We start from the raw sequence: 12,809 nt of genomic DNA on the forward strand, positions 1-12,809 counted from the left end.
TTCTTTCTCTCCCACTGCAGCCAGTCATTGCCAGCTCCGGAACTCCCAGCCTCCCACCACTTTTCCTGGCCTGAACTCATTGCTTCTTTGCTATACAACTCTAGTAGCCCCTACCTGCTCTCTGCCTTCACTCTTGCCCCTACATTTCCTTCTCCACATAATCGTCAAGGGTCGCTTTTTAAAACTTGGATTAAATGGTGTCCTTCTCCTACTGAAAACCCTGAATGCAATGGTTTTTCCCTGCACTTGGAGTAGACTTCACACCCCAGCTATGGCTGGTCCTGCGTTGTGGAATTCGCCTTGCCTACCTGTCTGACCTCATCTTATCCTGCCTCTTCCCCTTTTCTCATCACCTACACCCAAGCCTCATGGCCTGGCCCCTTTCTGTTCTTAAACACGCAGAGCTCTTCCTGCCCCAGGGCTGCGGCACCAGCTATTCCTCGCACCTGGACTACTCACCTCCAGGCGTGGCAGCCCTGGCTGCTTCTTGCCACTCAGCTCTCAGTTTAAAGCTCCTCTTCTCAGAGAGACCTTCCCCACCACTCCATTTTAAAGGAGCGCCTGGTCACCCTCTGCTTCACCCAATGGGACGGGTCTCCTTGGTTTTCCTGGTCTGGTTCATAAGCTCCTGGTTGTTCATAAGCTCCTGAGAGTAGGCACCTTGTTTGTCTTGCATACACACACCCCAGGGCCTAGAAGAGGCCGGCACATAGTAGGTCATTAAGAAATATTGAATGAATGGGCCATGCACAGTGGCTCATGCCTGTAATCCCAGCACATTGGGAGGATGAGGCAGGTGGATCACTTGAGGTCAGGAGTTCCAGACCAACCTGGTCAGCATAGTGAAGCCCTGTCTCTACTAAAAATACAAAAAGTAGCCGGGCGTGGTGGTGTGTGCCTGGAATCCCAGCTACTCGCGAGGCTGAGGTGGGAAAATAGCTTGGACCTGGGAGGCAGAGGTTGCAGTGAGCCAAGATGGTGCCATTGCACTCCAGCCTGGGCAGCAGAGCAAGACTCCATCTCAAAAAACTAAAAATATATATACTGAATGAATGATTGGGTGGGCCCTTAGCTGAGTGTTATGGCAGGTGGCTTGCCTGAGCTATTGTCCCCAAAAGCAACCCAAGCAGAGTATCTGGCAGCCTTTCTTTTCTTTTCCTATCCTTTCCTTTTCTTTTCTTTTCTCTTTTCTTTTCCTTCTCTCTCTCTCTCTCTCTGTCTCTCTCTCTCTCTCTCTCTCTCTCTCTCCCTCCTCCCTCCCTCCCTCCCTTGCTCCCTCCCTCCCTTCCTTCCTCTTTCTTCCTTTTCTCTTTCTTTCTTTTTTTTGAGGGAGTCTCACAGTGTCACCCAGGTTGAGTGCAGTGGCGTGATCACAACTCTGCAGCCTCGACCTCCAGGCTCAAGTGATCCTCCTGCCTCCATCTCCCAAGTAGCTGGGATCACAGACAGGAGCCACCACATCTGGCTTCCACTTGACCTTTCTTTCTATGCCTGGTTATCAGTTCCTGGCCCCAAACGTGCCAGAGGCATTGGTGCTGGCCCATCTGCAGCCCTTGAGATGGCCCCAGGGCACAGCTGCCCTGGCCACCCTCCTGGCCCTCCCCTGCCCCCTCACCTCCACCCTTGTGTTTCAGAGCATCAGCAGGGGCTGACACAGGACCTGGCTCCCCCTTGGCTGCCCCTTTGGACCAGAACAAGAAAAGGAGCAGCAGCATCACCTCCACCTTGGGGCTGAAAAAGCTCTTCTCAGCCCTCGGCCAGAGTTCCCGGCCCAAGCTGGGCAAGTCCCGCAGCTATAGTGTGGAGCAGCTGCAGCCCGCCGTGCCTGGCCTGGCGTCACACTCCAGGGCCCCATCGTTACAATCCCTGCACCTGGTGAGTCCAAGGGCCCCAGCCCAGGGAGTGAAGCCAGCAGTGGTGCAGCCACCAACAGCATGAAAGGTGAATGGAGGGAGGAGGTGCTGAGGATGCCTCCTAAGGAGCCCACAGTAGGGAGAGGGAAGCTGCTGGCATCCCCACGGTTGACCCACGAGACTTGGATTCCCCTAGACAAAGGGTGGGTCGGCAGCATCTCACACTGCTGAGATGACCCTGCCAGCTGCCCAGGCCTGGGGTCACTCTAGGCTCCTCCCTCTCCCTCAACTTTGCCACCTCAGCCAAGTCCCGGAGTTGACAGCCTGATGGTTCTGGAACCTTCTCCATGGCCATAGTGACTCTGAGCCCAGGCACAGATCACTTCCCACGTGGATTCCCTCAGCAGCCCCTTGACTGGCCTCCCTGCCATGGTCCTGCATGTGGCTTCCAGAGTGGTCCTTCTGATATGCAAATCTGGCCACGCCACCCCCTCACCGAACATCTGTCATTCGTCCCTTATTGCCTTCAAGATAAAGTTCAGACCACTCAGCATGACCAGAGAGTTTCTGGGATCTGTCTGCTTTCATCCCTCGTCATTCTTCTTTTAACACACTTGACCCCAGTTGCAGCTGATGCGCTTGCAGTTCTGTTGGCAGATCGCACACTGACTCTGAGCCCTCAGCTGGGCTCTTTCTCCCGCCTTCCCCGAATGCCACCTCCCTGCTCATCCATCCTTACTGCAGGCACATGCCCCTCAGGGAGCCACTCCCAACCCTGCCTCAGGCCGAACTGGGCCTCCGCCCCTGCTCCCATTGCTACTGTGCCTCCCTCCTTTGTGGAACTCCCTGCATCATGTTTAGTTGGGTTTTGTCTCTCAGCCCTCACTGGAGTGTGAGTTATTTGAGGGAACACCGCTTGATCTTTGTATCCTGGTACTTTCTAGGGAAGCTAGTGCGGTACGCACAATACACACCGAGTAGTGAGTGGGTGGGAAGCGCAGGGCAGCTTGCTCAGGCTCTCCCTCCTCAAGCACTCCACGCTCTGCAACCAGGAGCAGTACCCGCTGGACACCCCTTCTGTTCCAGGGAGTTCCAGGTGGTCTGTTTCTCCTAATTCCCTCCCCGCTCTCCTAGGGAGAGCGAAGCAGGTGAGAGTGGTTTGCGTTGCTGGCGCCTTTCATTTCCCAGGCTGCAGGTGAGAAGAGGATGCAGACTGAATGAAGGTCCCATTGACTGTCTTCCACCAAAGACTGTCCTAGGCACATGGCCAGTGCTCAACAAATATTTGCCAGTTGAACGAATGGAAGGCAAAGAAACAGCAGCAGAGATTGAAGCTGGGGAAATCAGCAGCAGTGACTTGTGCTCCAGGAACTCGCTGTTCTCATGAAGTTAGATTTATCCAAGGTGTGTCTGAGCTGTGGCACCCAGATTTACTGTCATCAGGACTTCTATCTCTGTAAACCCCCCAAAGGAAACACCACCCCCGTCAGTGTCATGGAGAGGTTCGTAGGCAATCTGAGCTCAATGGACAGAGATAGGAAGTCCTGATGACAGTAAATCTGGGTGCAAGAAAGGGAGGCAGAGCAGGGAGGATGAACAGCAGAAATACATTTTCAAGAACTGAAAAAAGACAGAAACTTTCAAGAACATAGAAGATAAAGGAAGAATCTGTCTCCCCGCCACAGTATTTGTGACATTCCTCAGGGTAAAATACTTGCTGTTGGTGTGTGGTGCTGCCAAGAGTGTGTTTGTTGGGAGGTTTAGTTTTTTGGGTTTTTTGTTTGTTTTTTTTTAAGATGGAGTCTCACTCTGTTGCCCAGGCTGGAATGCAATGGCACCATGTCTGCTCACTGCAACCTCCACCTCCTAGGTTCAAACAATTTTCCTGCCTCAGCCTCCTGAGTAGCTGAGAGTACAGGCATAGGTCACCACACCCAGCTAATTTTTGTATTTTCAGTAGAGATGGGGTTTTACCATGTTGGCCAAGCTAGTCTAAAATTTCTGACCTCATGTAATCCACCTGCCTTGGTCTCCCAAAGTCCTGCGATTAAAGGCATGAGCCACTGCGCCCAGCCATATATATACCACATTTTCTTTATCCACTTGTTGGTTGATGGGCACTCAGGTTGGTTCCATATCTTTGCGATTGCAGATTGTGCTGCTATGTACATGTGTGTACATAGCAGCTGCTGCACATGTATATAGCAGCACAATCTGCAATCGCAAAGATATGGAACCAACCTTTTTCTTATAATGACTTCTTTCCTTTGGTAGATACCCAGTAGTGGAATTGTAGGATTGAATGGTAGTAGATCCTTTTTTTTTTTTTTTTTTTTTTTTTTTTGAGACAGGGTCTCTTTCTGTCACTCAGGTTGGAGTGCAATGGCACGATCTCGGCTCACTGCAACCTTCACCTCTGGGTTCAAGTGATTCTCCTGCTTCAGCCTCCCGAGTAGCTGGGATTACAGGCACCTGCCATCAGGCCCGGCTAATTTTTGTAATTTCAGTAGAGACAGGGTTTCACCATGTTGGCCAGGCTGGTCTTGAACTCCTGACCTCAGGTGATCTGCCTACCTCAGCCTCCTAAAGTGCTGGGATTACAGGCGTGAGTCACCACACCCGGCACACACCATCCCCTTTTAAAGTGCACTGAAACCTTTTAACTTACCGTGCTCAACCCTGCCCCCATCATTTTATGAACTCCTTGAAGGATTTCTTATCTATCTTTTTATCCACAATGTTTGAAGGTACAATGTACGATTTAAATTTTTGAACGAAAGCAATCACAAAAGACATACTAAAGAATCACAAAATAATATTTCAAATTTTAACTCTAAAGTGGTATTTATTACTCTGTAATAAAGTTACTTTCATTTCTTCCTTAATGAGTACGTTAGATTTCCTTAATCAATGAGGTAATTAGTATAGCACTAAAGTTGTTATTGCAGCTAAAAAACAAAACAAAAAATCCCTTGACTCCTCAGATGGCCTATGTAGACCCATCTCCTTGAGTAAGTCATGGTGGTTCCTGTTGAATTCTTGGAAGCAATGATAAAAGCTTGTGCTGTCACTTTCTTACAGGGACCTCACGCTCATGGTGGGGGCCAAGTCCTCTGTCAGCACCTACCAGGTGGCTTTTCTCATCTGCAATATTGTCCCTTTCTCATCAGGTGTCACCCTCTCACCAGCGTCGGAAAGCTGCCTCTTTTCAGAACCTCCATTCTCTGCTGAGCGGCAAGGGGGAACGGTCCAGCCTCTACCTGGTAGCGGGGCCAGGGGACCACAGTGCAGCTGGCAGGTAAGAGGAGCACACATGATTTGGAGGATAAACTCAGAGAGTGACCAGTGGAGCCAAAAGCTTAACCCCTTCCTGCCTCAGCATCATGGCTCTGAGCAGGGGCCGCTGAAGGGAAAGCAAGGCCTCTGCCCAGGACATCTGATGTGTGGAGACAAGGCTGCCACAGGAGTCTCAGCACCTCAGTGCCCTGCCCCGACCCTCGGTGCACTGGGCTCCGAGAAGGCCTGGGGTTGCTGGAGAGGATAGAATTGGCCGGTTTGAGTCCACTATCCCTCTGCTGTCCAGTGACATCTTGCAATCAGAAAGTTTAGAGAGCTTTCTTAGCCCAGCTAAAGATCCAAATAAACACGTAGAGACAGAGACCCCCAGAGAGGCCCATGACCTGCTTGGACACATGACCTGCTTGGAAAGATCCCGCCCTGTCTGACGAGGCCCTGTAGGCTGGCTGCTCTCTCCTGGGGCATGGATGCACTTCAGGGTGTATGTTAGCTCCTGGAAATGTGACATAAAGTTATACCTTTTGTCAGGTTCTTACAAACGTCTCTGTACCCCCCCCAAATTTGAAACCACTGCTTTGGGAGGGTGGGGTTTCTAGTTCCACAGCAGCCTCTGGGGGGCCTTGCACAGCAGTGGAAACCCACCAGTTTTGGCCCTAGCAGGCTCTCTTTGCTGGTTGAGGTCAGCAGAACCCCAGCCTCCAATGCCAGACTCTGGCATTGGATGTCTATGAGGCATCAGTCATCTGTAAGCTAGGGAAGAGTTGTGCCCAGTGCCTGACGCTTTTTGCCCTCACTGTGTCTCTGGTTCCCTCGCAGGCCGGCCAAGGCTTCACCACGGCGTGCCCTCAGCGTGGAGGACGTGGGTGCTCCCAGCCTGGCTCGCACCGTGGGCCGCCTGGTGGAGGTGTTCCCGGACGGCACGAGCCAGCTGCAGCTGCAGCGCTCCCCAGGGGGCACTTTCGGCTTCTGCGTGGCCTCTGGGAATGGGCGCCCAGACTCAGGTATGCCCTCTCCCCTTCCTCAGCCCCATAGCCGGGGCAGCCTTAGCAAACCACGGCAGGGCCTTCTGGCTATGTCAGAGGCTTTTCTGGTCCTTGGCTGAGCCGTGGAGCTCTGGGAATTCAGAAAGCCCCTGACTACAGGACTAGGCTTCTCCCGCCGGGGGCTCTTTCTCAATTGTCCGGGGCTGTCTAGGAGTCTGCACCTGCAGAGCCTTTGCCCTGGGCCGCTGCAGCTGAGAGGGCGTTGGTGGGGGGTGTACGGGAGGGGGTAGAGTTGGCAGGTTTGACTCCACTGTCCCCTGCTGTCTGATGACATCTTGAAATTAGAATCTTAGGCGGGCGCGGTGGCTCACGCCTGTAATCGCAGCACTTTGGGAGGCTGAGGTGCCCGGATCACCTGAGGTCAGGAGTTCGAGACCAGTCTGGCCCACATGGTGAAACCCCATGTCTACTAAAAATACAAAATTAGCCGGGCGTGGTGGCGCATGCCTGTAATCCCAGTTACTCAGGAGGTTGAGGCAGGAGAATTGCTCGAACCCAGGAGGTGGAGGTTGCAGTGAGGCAAGATTGCGCCATTGCACTCCAGCCTGGGCAACAAGAGCAAAACTTCGTCTCAAAGGAAAAAAAAAAAGAAAGAAATTAGAATTTTGAAGGCCATCTTAGCAGAGGAGAGCCAGAGGAAAACTGTGCCTGCCGGTTCTCAGCAGTCCCTTTGATGTGGCTGCGTTGAAACGGTTCCTTTCCTCCGGCTGTGGAGTATGTCTGGGCAGGTGGAGCATGCCTATCTGTCTCTGCATCCCGTCCCTCCCTCAGGCCTGTGCCCGAGGATTATGTTCAGATGAATCCTGGCTGCAGGCTTTTGGCTGGGGTGTGCTCTGGGTCTCAATTCAACCCAGGCAAGGGCAGGGAGGAGTCCTGGACATCATTCTGCACTCCGGCCAGTTCTCAGTTCCGCCCCATCCATGAGTCTTTCAGGGCAACGTGACTTGCCAAGGCCCACACCCAAGGTCTGTGGTCCAGAATGCATCTCAGGGCAAGGGCCCGTAAAAGAAAGACATTCCCCAGAGGAGCAGGGAAGGAAGACAGGTATGCGAGGCTGGGGAAGGAGAGGACGGGAAGGAAGAAGAGAGAAAGGGAGAGACAGATACAGAAAGACGCGCACAGAAGCCTGCTGCAGCTGGGCTCTGCCAATGGGGGGTTGAGTCCTATGCTTTGATCTCCTAGGTCAATGCTGGTTAGCCTGGAAAAAAGTCTGCCCGCTGCCACATTTGCAGACCGCAGCATGAGTTCTCATGTCTGTTCCATCATTAATTGTTTCAGCAAATATATACTAAGCACCTACTATGTGTTATAGATACGCGGGATACAGCAGTAAGTGGAACAGACCAAATCCCTGTCCTCATGAATATACTACCCAGTGAGCAATTAGATTGTATCTATAAAATGTGTACTCTTGTTATGTATAATGTGCTACGTATGTCAGATGGTGAAAAGAAAGTTCTGAGAAACATACAGATAAAGCAGGTGTGGCAGATGCTGGTATAGACAGGAGTGTGGGGAGGCTTTTCTGAGAAGATGACACTTGAGCAGGGCCGTGGATGGGGCAAAGGAGGGGCCCTGTGGGTGTCTGGGGAAGAGCATTCTGGCAGATTGAACAGCAAGTGCAGAGCCCCAGTGGAGGGGTGAGCCTGGCTTGTGAGAACTGTGAGGAGGTCAGGTTGGACACTACAGAGCAGGCAAGAGGTTGGGAGGAGCAGTTTGGAAAGATGGGGTTGTGCCACTGTAAGGGGCTTTGGCTTTCATGCCGAATGAGATGGGAGCCACTAGAGGGCTCGGAGCGAGCACTGAGACTCTCTAATGTCTATGAGAATAGACCCCAGTGGGACACAGGTGGAGCCAGGGAGCCCTGTGTTGAAGCTATTTTAGCAGTCCGGGACAGAGATGGTGGTACTTGGGCTGGGAATGGCTGTGGAGATGGGGAGAGGGGAGAAGGGTTGGATTCTGGTTGATTTGACTATTTGCTGATGAGCTGGACATGTGTGTAAGAGGAGGAGAGGACAGGTTTCTGCCCACTCTGGACCTCAGGAGGATAAAACGTCCTTCCTCACAGGCCTTCCCGTAGCCTCCTCTCCCGTTAGGCGAGCAGGACAGGCCCCCTGGACAGGTGGTGTGAAGGCAGAGGCAGACAACTCAGCATGTTTGTGCTCCGGCACCTCTGCTGGCTGTGTGACCTAGAACGGGCGACATCCCTGCTGAGCCTCAGTTCCCTAATCTGTGAAATGAGGATGACAAAACCTACCGAGAAGAGTCATAAGGAGCATTTGATCAGGCACACAGGAAAGGGCCTAGCATTTTTCTTCCCTCCCCTTCAGAAAGAGAAGGTCTGGGGAAGAAAACCCCAGACAGGGAGGGACCAGCGTGATCTGCATTCACCTGTCGCCGTGAGTGCACACACAGCAGGGCATTGTACTCTGCCCCCCACCATCCCCCAGAGTCCTTTTGGCTCCCTTGCAGGCAGTGGGAGCCCCTCCCCGTCACCCGTCTGGGAGCTCTGATGGGCAGGGGTCTCTAGTGACCCAGGGTCCCCAGCACCCTCACCTGAGTTGGTGCCAGCTCCCTGTTCTGCCCAAGCATTCCCTGGTCCTGCTGCCGTCATGGGTCACTGGATGGCACACAGGGGCCCCACGCACATGAAGCCTGGCGAGTGCTGGGGCCTCCATTCCCCAGGCCATCCTCCAACACCAGAGGGTCACTTCTTCCAGGCTCCGAGGGGCTGTGAAGAGGGCTGGCTTGTGCCCTGCGCTGAACCGGCAGGATGCTGGTATTAACTTGCTGGCTTTCACATCTGACTCTATATGAGTCTGTGAGAACAGCAGGCTTTGCCTTCTGCTTCTAATTGGATACAACATAGAGATCACACACCCTCCACAAAGGCCATTTTCAGCAGACAATAAATGCCTACGACAGCAGGCTGTCCTATTTGTGTCACGAATTTCAGTTGCGAAATCTACACGAGGCTCCCCAAAATGGCAGGAGTGACGTCAGTGTCTGGCCTAGCTCTGGCTGCATTCTTTCAGGGTTTATCATTAGTCCCCACCTGCAACTCCCACAGCACGTGAGACACTTCTCTGGGTTCGCCCCAGGGGCCCCTTCTTACCTGCCCCCTCCCCGTGCCACCAACCCGTAGATAGGGAGGGCAAGCAGTCCAGCTAGAGGAGGTAAAAGACAGGGTTGAGGGAAAACGCCTTGTACAGTGAGGATGGCAGACGTACTGCCAGGGAAGACAGCCCTGCAGAAAAGGCTCGGCTTGGCCAAGAAGCAACAAAAGGGATTCTACACCTCAGACCAGGGAGGGGGAATGTGGGCAAAGATTGGATTTGCTCAATTCAGAGCCACAGACTTTCAGGTACCTCGGTGAAGATCAGTGCTCTTTCAAAGCCACATTTCAGAGGCAGGCTTTAAAATGCCTGACTTCTGTCAGGGCCAGAGGCTGGGGGGACCAGAGAGAGGACTTCCCACTAGTCCAAGATGTGGTGACTAGTTTCAAGCCAGAGACTGAAGAGCAGACCTGATGCCCCTTCGGGCCCCTGCTAGGAACCCGACTGGAGGAAAAGGAAGTGGAGACAGTAATGCGTGGGCAGTGGCCTCATGTTTGAAATGCAGAGTGAGCCAAGCTGGCCTTGGAACAGTGAGGGTGCCAAAGGCTGTGCTGAGCAGCCTGAATTCCGCCAGTGCTGATGCCCATGCCGGGGGTGTGCCCTGCAGTCCTCTAGCAAACTCAGCTTGTGTCTCAGCCCCTGTGTCCACCCAGCACGGAGCATGGGCATCAGGGGCTCCAGCCTGCCCTGGGAGAGCCAGCACCTCACTTACTTCCTCCCAGGTGGGAGCAGCTGGAGGGGAATTTGAAAGGTTTCCAGCCACAGCTGAGGCCGGTGGGGGGAATGGGGGGGAGGGGGGCCTCCTCAGCTGGACACTTCCCAGAGATGCCAGAGGGAGCCAACCCAGCCAGCCCAAGCCCCACAGGGCCTGCCCCACTGACAGGGGGCTCCCTGAGAACCAGAGCTTGGGAAAGAAATAGAGAAGCTGGTTCCTCCAGGCTGACTCTTGGCACCTTCTAGACCCAGGCAGGGCCTCTTTGCGGTGGGGAGGAGGGGACATGTGCAGAAGAGGAGAGGGAGCCACTGGAGCTTTGAAATATGTGGCTAGAATTTTTATTTTTCCTGGGTTTTTTTGCTCAGATGTTTCCCCATCCCAATTGAGGAACCATATCTGAGTTAAGACTGAGGCCAGGGTCACTCTTTGGCAATAGAGTGCAGCAAACCAGGCTTGGATGTGGCTCAGCCACTTTTGCTCTTCCGATGATACCTTCCCACCACCCCGGCCTTTATGCTGGGCCTGGGCGACCTGAGGCAGCAACTGGATCATAGTGCTAGGCACCGAGTAGGTATGGTTCCTAATTTTTAAAAACTATTTTCCTCCCTATTCTACAAGCAAAGCTCATCTCAGAAAAAGATTAGCTCACTCACAGTCAGGTATAAATAAATAACAATTTAACGCATTATTTGCACTAGGAGCGTTTCCACTTTAAAAGCAGAGACAGTGGAATGAAGTTAGACCGTGGAGGAGGCACACTGTCTAAAGCCAGTTGTGGCTGTGAGGTGGAATAATGAGGGGGGTGTGTGTGTGCATGTGTGCAGAAAAGTGCCCACTATGAGCACCCCCTCCCTGTGCTGCACAAACAGCACCTCACCAACATGGTCAGCGTTCCAGAGATGCACTTCTTCAATTTGGGTGTCATTGTGAAATTCTCCCGTTTTCCTTTGCAGGGGTCTACGTGCAGGAGATGGCTGACATGAACACGTCCAAGCTGTACTCAGGGCTGCTGGGGGTGGGCGACGAGATCCTCGAGATGAATGGGGCCAAGGTGGCAGGGCTGGGGTTGGCTCACATTAAGGAGCTCCTGGACCACTCAGAGAGCTTGTCAATCCGTGTCTTGAGGCAGAGACCTGTCCCACGGTGACCCAGAAGTGCCGTTGCCCTCGCTGTCACTGCCTCGGAAGCCCTGAAGCACTTGGGGTGGTTGGCAGGAATGTGCTGCACAGAGCTGCTCTGTGGTGGAAACAGATCCTGGCGGCATCTAACCTCTGGGGCTGTGGCAGGGCTTCTGTGGTGGGCTGCCTTCGGGAGAGGCAAGGAGCCTGTTTGCATATTTTGTTTAAGTCCATTTATGCAGAACTAGAAAAAGAAAAAAATGGGTCTCCTTCCATGTCTGAGGGGGTGTCAACATCTACTTGTACCTTTGTTGGCAGGGGAAGGAGGGAGATGCAGTCGGTCCTTTGGTTGATGTCTGAGAGCTGGCCCCACTTCCGGGTCCCACTCCTGGTCAAAGGCTACCCCAGCCTCCAACACTGTGGAACCAAAGAAAGCACATGTCCATACTGGCCTTGACCCTTCCCTTTTTCAGCCACGTTCCTCCCTACTCCATTCACTGCCTTTGCCCTTTATCCAGCAATGGGCAAAGTGTCCTGGAGTACCAGCCTTACAGTCATTGACCATATATGCCAAACCAAAATTGGAACGTGTAGTCTGACAGGAATTTTATGCCCCTTCTGAGTGTCGGAACATCTGGGAGATGTTATCTGGTAGCCAGAATATTAAAAATTTCTAGGAAATTTTTTTTTTATACATAAAGTTGAAAACAACAACAAAACTGATTTCAGGACATGCTACTGTGGTAGCCAGGATCCAGCCAGTGGGACCACCCAGACCAGCCCCATGCCACCACAGCCGCTGCCTCTGCCCAGGAGGAGGCAAGAGTTGCTGCAGCCTGGCCTGTGGCAGCCTCCATCTTAGTTCTTCTGTCCAGCTTGGAGACAGGGCTGCAGCGGGTGCCTGGCCATCACACAGCTGCATGCTTTCTGCCCAGACGTCCTGGCGGTGCTGTCAGTGGGCATGTGGGTGGGTGGGCAGCAGGGAGGCTGTGGAGAGCGGGGATGGGCCATCTGCCTGGGCCTCAGTGCTGCCTGGAGGGCTGGGACTCTTTGGGAGTGGATGGCCATGTGTCAGTCTTAACTTATTAAAAAGCAAAGCTGAAGCTTCTCTCACTCTGAGTTGCAAAATTCTGGGCTTGACACTCACTGGACCCTCACTGGCTACGGGCAGGACTGGGGAGTGGGGGAAGGCACGGGTGCAGGTGGTGGGCATGCCAGAGGAAAGGCTGGGGAGGCCCCGGGTTAGGGTGACAGCCAGGGTAGATGCAGAAGCCTCCAGACCATCCTTTGGTGGACGAAAAGCCCTGGGCAAGGTTTATGATCAGGAGAGAAGAAACCAAGGGACCCTAGCTGGGCACAACTGAGGAGTGTAATAGGAAGTTCAGGGCTGCTTTAGAACTGGCCAGGGTGCCAGCTGTGGTTAAAAAAAAAAAAAAAAAATCCTGGAAACAAGAAACTCAACCTTTAGCAGAATCGGGTTTAAATGAGTGTCAGGGCAGCTTTCACTGGACAAGGACACTGAAGCAGGCCTGTGGCCCAGGGAGAAGGTCGTGGGGGTGGGGAGGCAGTCCTGTGCTGTGTTTGGGGTATGTTCCCTGCCCAGGGCCTTTGCAGCAGGAGCCAGGTCCCTGTCTTCATGATGCCCATGCGGGGAGAGGGAGGGGCTG

At 53.3% G+C, this 12,809-nt stretch overlaps 2 protein-coding genes across 4 annotated transcripts in view; one reads left to right on the plus strand and one right to left on the minus strand.

Annotated features, from left to right (window-relative positions):
• Positions 1-12,255, plus strand: part of KIAA1614 (KIAA1614 ortholog) — a 38,379-nt gene extending 26,124 nt beyond the window's left edge. The window contains exons 7-10 of one of the 3 annotated variants that reach the window (XM_033196375.1): positions 1,635-1,875; positions 5,024-5,151; positions 5,967-6,151; positions 10,978-12,255. In XM_033196375.1, the coding sequence (XP_033052266.1) occupies positions 1,635-1,875; positions 5,024-5,151; positions 5,967-6,151; positions 10,978-11,171 (748 nt within the window). In that variant the 3' untranslated portion in view covers positions 11,172-12,255. Of the gene's footprint in view, positions 1-1,634; positions 1,876-5,023; positions 5,153-5,966 lie in introns of those variants that run through there. The other 2 variants (XM_033196376.1, XR_004433665.1) reach the window with 2 other exon arrangements.
• The window catches only part of STX6 (syntaxin 6), a 73,594-nt gene continuing 71,124 nt past the window's right edge, over positions 10,340-12,809 (minus strand). Inside the window, exon 8 of the mRNA XM_033196389.1 lies at positions 10,340-11,559. Coding sequence (XP_033052280.1) covers positions 11,432-11,559 — 128 coding nt within the window. The 3' untranslated portion in view covers positions 10,340-11,431. The remainder of the gene's footprint in view (positions 11,560-12,809) is intronic.

This window comes from Trachypithecus francoisi, unplaced genomic scaffold (assembly GCF_009764315.1).
Source record: "Trachypithecus francoisi isolate TF-2019V2 unplaced genomic scaffold, Tfra_2.0 Lachesis_group5, whole genome shotgun sequence".
In the NCBI taxonomy this organism is placed as follows: Eukaryota; Metazoa; Chordata; class Mammalia; order Primates; family Cercopithecidae; genus Trachypithecus; species Trachypithecus francoisi.